A 5,820-nucleotide genomic window follows, 5' to 3' on the forward strand; every position below is an offset into this window, starting at 1 on the left:
CTCCAGAAATTATCATGAAACTGTTCATGTGCGCATGCTCAGTCGTTCGGTTGTGTCCAGCTCTTCTGAGACCCCATGGAATGTAGCCCTCCAGGCTCCTCTGTCCATGGAACTCTCCAGGCAAGAATACTGGAGTGGGCTGCCGTTTTCTCCTCCAGGGGATCTTCCTGACCCAGGGGTCAAATCCACGTCCCCTCTATCTCTTGCAATGGCAGGAGGGTTTTTTCACCTCTGTGCCATTTTGGTCAACTGGTGCTCTCAAATGGGCACTGGCATCTACGTGACAAGACCCACATCTGGCAGCCTCCTTACTTTCTGGTACAAAAGGCCAAAGAATCAGCCTCTCTGTTGCCTGCACTTCAGACTTGGTGCAGTGGCCCCAGGTATATGCCTCCCAGGGTTTGCTTAGTCATCATTTTTGGCTAGCGCTGTTGAAGACCATGCAAGAAGGGCAGACTGGCCAAGAACAGCCACCGAGAAACTTCAGTTAAGAGAGCCTCATGTGGGGGTGCGAGTTGGAGGAGGCTTAGGAGAAAGGGGATATATGTACATAGCTGATTCACTTTGCTATACAGCAGAAACACACAACATTGTAAAGCAATTATCTTCCAATTAAGGACATTTTTTAAAAGCTTTATTAAGCTTCAGTACCACCTCCGGGTGGAGGCCAGTCACTCTAGCACCCTCCCGCACTGGGCTCGCTGCAGTTGCTGCCTGTCTGCTAAGTCAGGGGTCTCCAACCTCCAGAATCTAATGTCTGATGATCCGAGGTGGAGCTAATGTAATAATAATAGAGATAAGGTACACAATACATTTAATGAGTTTGAATTATCCCCAAACCGTCCCCCCAATCCCCTGTGCCCCTGGTCTGTGGAAAAATTGTCTTCCACAAAACACACATACAAATACACATCAATAAAAGGTTGGCGTTTAAGTTTTAATCCTAAAATATATTAATATTTTCATAAATGCCAGCAAAACATTAATTTTCAATTAACACACAAATGGGGACGTCCATGTTGTTTCAGTGGTTAAGAATCTGCCTTGCGCTCTCCGCCCCTACGCCGCCGCGCTGGCATCATGGACACGAGCCGTGTGCAGCCCATCAAGCTTGCCAGGGCCACCAAGGTGTTCGGCAGGACCGGTTCTCAGGGGCAGTGCACGCAGGGGCGCGTAGAATTCATGGACGACACGAGCCGCTCCATCATCCGAAACGTGAAAGGCTCCGTGCACGAGGGCGATGTGCTCACCCTGCTGGAGTCAGAGCGAGAGGCTCGGAGGCTGCGCTGAACTTGTGACTGGGTGCTGGATGTCTGGGTTGACGCCTTGGCCCACCCGGATGATCTGCTGTTAATGAAGTGTTTGTATCGTATGTAATAAAGTGTATCGTATGTTGTATCGTATGTATGAAAGAAAAAAAAGGATCTGTCTCGCAATGCAGGGGACACATGTTCAATCCCTGGTTGGGGAACTAAGATTTTACATGCCACAGAGCAACTAAGGCTAGGTGCGGCAACCAAGACCCAACTCAGCCAAAAAAAAAAAAAAAAACAAAGCAAAATAAACAGCTGGTCAACCCGGCTCCCTAGCAAGGCCAAGTCGGGCGGGCCCACGAGAAAACCCATTAACAGGTTATCATTACAAAAATTTCAGTTTGAAAGACACCAGTTTCCAAGTCAGTGTCCTCCCAAGCTCTGCATGTTTCCATACTCTACACCTTGAATGGCAGAGTTAAGATATTTTTAAAAGAAGGCTTACACACCCAGGGAACAAAGATGCTCTAAGCATAGTTACAAGGAATCTTCTACATATGCCAACTTCTAAATGAGGTTCAGCATCTGGGACTCAGTAGGGTAAACTCTATAATTGGGTTGCTCTCCTTTTAACAGACCCACGTAATTTTATAACACGTGTGTAAATTGATTTATATATAACGTTCCTATTTTATTTATTGGTTTGCTCTGTTTTTAGCACTTGCTTACGGCTTTATAAGGTAGAAAAAAATGAATGATATGCAGCAGTGAGTGGTAAATCAGAAAAGAAATTCTCAACTGGTGATGTTAGGGAGATTTTGGTTCTGTGGAGGTAACAGTGAGTGTAGAAAGCTTTTAAATAAATGAATGAGTGAGTGAATGAATAAATAAACAGATTCTCTGTCTCATATTTGGAAAATTCAGATTCACTAGGATGTGAGATGGGGCCTGGAAAACTGTGCTTTTCAAAAGCTCTCCAGCTGCTCTCCGTAGAGTTTTTAAAGCAACACTACGCTTTTGCCTTCCTCCTGAAGGGAAACGAAGGAAGTGTATAAAGTTTTGAAACAATCACACCCACTCAATTATCCTCCTTTGTTTTGTCCAGTAAACAAAAAAAAAAAGAGAGAGAAAGGAAATTGGGCTGCATGTGTAACCTCTGAAAGCCTAGTCCAGCATTTTTAATGAATTAAAATCAGTATCAAATGTTCCAACCGAGTAAATAAATCAGCATTCAAGAAAAAGGACATAGCTGGTAAGCATGCTGACTGCCACTATGTGGCTTGATACCTGTGCCCATGTTTAAGACAGGTTTTCACAAACAGTTTGAACTGCTTATTTCTATTGTTTTGTTTTTTATAACCTGGGAGAATCTCAAAATTCCAGGCTCATTCGTCTGCCACACACTTGGAGCTGCTAGACCCCATGAGTTGTAAAACACATTACTAATGCAAGCTCCCTCCTTGAAAAGATATATTTTATTGTGCTATGAATAACTCGTCATAAAGGAGAGTATACAGACCAGTACATCCACATCCCCACCATGTAACTTTGCCTGATCTTGACATCTAGTCCTCACTCTATGAAGAAACAAAACTTTAGAGTTACAGGTTCTTCACTCCTCCCTAATCTCATCCTATTCACTCCCCTCTGACATGTAAATATTCTTCTGAATTTAGAATGTGTTATTTCATTCCTATTTTAACCTTTACACTACATATATGCCCATAATACAGAGGAGTATTTGGCATTTTCTAAAATCTATGTAAATTACATTATACTACATGTAGCCTGCTGCAATATTTTTACCCTCATGATTGTTTTTAAGATTTATATATTAACAAAGATGGCATTTATTCACTCAGTTTAACTGCCAAATTTTATACCACTTCCTGAACAGTCCACGATTTATTTATGCATCTTTTTTTTAATGAATATTTAGATCACTTCCAAGTGTTACTATTCAAATAATGCTAAAGTGGACTGATACAGTGGCCACATTTTGATGGGATAACAAACAACCCCCAAACCTCAAAGGCTTACAACACAAAACGTTTTTCTATCAGGGGGACTATGGTTTGGCTACAGCTCTATTCTAAGTCTATAAGCATGAGAGAGCAAAGAGAAAAAAGGAAGTAAACCAGGCAGGGGAATCTCTGTAGGGTCTCTAAGCATCATGCATTTCCTTTCCTGCTCTTCCAGCTAGAGCAGCATCACATCACCTGGGGACTTGTTAGAAATGCAGATTCTCAGGCCTCAATCCAGATCTGCTGAATCTGACACTGAGGGTGGAACCCAGCAACCTGTGTTTCAGTAAGTTCTTAGTGGTTCTGATGCCTGATAAAGTTTGAGACCCACCAGCACAGAAGAAGTAAGGGCTTACAGTAATTAACATTCTAAGATAAGTAAAAGGAGGACATGTGTGCTCTGTAAGGTAGGTAACTGGATATTCATTAAACAATGGAATCCTTTTACATTGCAAAGATTCATTATCAAGTATTGCAAATTGTATAAACTGTAGAACATGAAGAGAAACCAAGAGATACTACACTATTTATTGACATATTTATAAATAATCCTGACTGATGTAGTAACTGAGTATATTGCTGCTGATTTATAGGAGATTCTACTTTGATTTATGGTTTTGTTTTATTACCACTGACCTCTGTGTGATCCCATTTTGTGAGGAAGTTCTCTGGATCAGAGAACTACAGCATTGGTCTCTAAATAAATACTTCTACTGGAGTTCATTTTCTGGCTAATTTGCATCCAAATGGCCCTATCTGAAATACCGATAATAGGGCTAAAGATAGTTTAAAGATCCAAATCTTTGGAAGAAAGCTTATTATTAATAGAGTTTGATTTGAAGAATTATATTGTTCTAGGAGATCAAATTTCCTATATAAAAATTTTCTAATCTATGCCTTTTAAAGATATAAAGTAGACTTTAAGATTATTGCTCAAATAAAATTTGAATATGCTTTATATCAGTTAATAATTTTTTTTTAAAGGGAGAAAGCTGAAACCTATGCTATGTATCAGACTTTGTTAGATACTAATACGTGTTATTTCAACAACCTATTGGGGAAATATTATTACATACATTTTTAGATAAGAAAACTAAGGCTCTGAGCTCTTAAGTAATTTGTCCCTCATCACAAATAGCAGCCTAATCTAGGTCTGTGTGGCTGCAAATGCCATGAGCTTTTCACTGTATCCTTCTTAAATACTTCAGCAAAACCATCTTTCCATAAACTTTCAACACATGAATACTGGGTAGACGTATTGAAAAAGAAGTCTTTGCACATGCAAAGTACAATATAAATTAGTCAAGCAAGAGGCAGATTTGAGCCTAAAATAAAGTCAATTGACAGGTAATTTCATAGAATGCAAAAAACATTCACCATGTTTTAAAGTGGGTATTTCAAATAGGCTTTCCACATTTGACTATGTAATCTCATCCCCAAATGAATTAGAGCTGCATGCCAAGATAACATGGGTTTCCCTGGTGGCTCAGATGATAAAGAATCCACGGGCAATGCAGGAGACCTGGGCACAGTCCCTGGGTCAGGAAGATCCCCTGGAGAAGGGAATGGCAACCCATTGCAGTATTCTCATCTGGAGAATCCCATGGACAGAGGAGCTTGCAGGGCTATAGTCCATGGGTTCGCAGAGTTGGACATGACTGAGAAAGTAAGCATGCACACACTTCAACAGGACATCTCAGAACTAAAACATGTCTAGGGAAATGGGTCTGTAACTATCTATTCTATATATCAGACAAAATTTAGAGACCCATCTCCCTGTTGCCCCCCGAGACAACTAGAAACGACCAACGTACAAGTTCAAAAGAGATCAAAAGAGAAAAACTAAAACAATAAAGAGAGGTAAACCAGTTATTTAGGCTTATGTAGTCCAAGTTTTCAATTTATTTCTATAACCTTTCATTTCACATCCAGGCAAATCTGATAGCAGGGAGTCAGCGGCAAGTGAAACACGTGTAAACACATTTAATGGCTGATTATTTAATCAAAATGCAGTTTACCTCAGAGTCATTAAGAGACTTGATAAAGGAGGGTGTCCCCCCCAAAAAAAATTCAAAAAATGTTAAAAGTGAAGAAATAGCAATTTTTTATTAAACTGAAGATTAAGCAATGAGCTTCTGCTAGGTACTATGGTCTGTGTAATAAACATTAAATACTGAAGCCTAAAACGACCTTAAGTCCTGGGAGCTGACCAGGTGGTGCTGGTAACAATATTGAATATAATGCTACAAATAATTTATGAGGTCATGACAAAACTGTAGTTTTTCACACAATCATTTTTAGTCCTTATCTGAGATATAGAAAACTTTTAGAGAACTGTTCCACCTGATGTGAAGAGCTGACTCATTGCAAAAGACCCTGATGCTGGGAAAGATGAGGGCGAGAGAAGGGGATGACAGAGGATGAGATGGTTGGATGGCATCACTGACTCGATGGACATGAATCTGAGCAAACTCTAGGTTAAAATGAAGGACAGGAAAGCCTAGGTGCTGCAGTCTATGGGGTCACAAAGAATCAGACACGAC

General features: G+C 40.4%; 1 protein-coding gene across 1 annotated transcript; it reads left to right on the forward strand.

Annotated features, from left to right (window-relative positions):
* Positions 1-1,080: 1,080 nt before the first annotated feature.
* LOC138077796 (small ribosomal subunit protein eS28-like) lies at positions 1,081-1,290 on the forward strand. The gene has a single exon (XM_068970032.1). The coding sequence runs from the start codon at positions 1,081-1,083 to the stop codon at positions 1,288-1,290; it is 210 nt and encodes a 69-aa protein (XP_068826133.1).
* The last annotated feature ends 4,530 nt before the right edge of the window (positions 1,291-5,820 follow it).

This window comes from Capricornis sumatraensis, chromosome 4 (genome assembly GCF_032405125.1).
Source record: "Capricornis sumatraensis isolate serow.1 chromosome 4, serow.2, whole genome shotgun sequence".
NCBI lineage: Eukaryota > Metazoa > Chordata > Mammalia > Artiodactyla > Bovidae > Capricornis > Capricornis sumatraensis.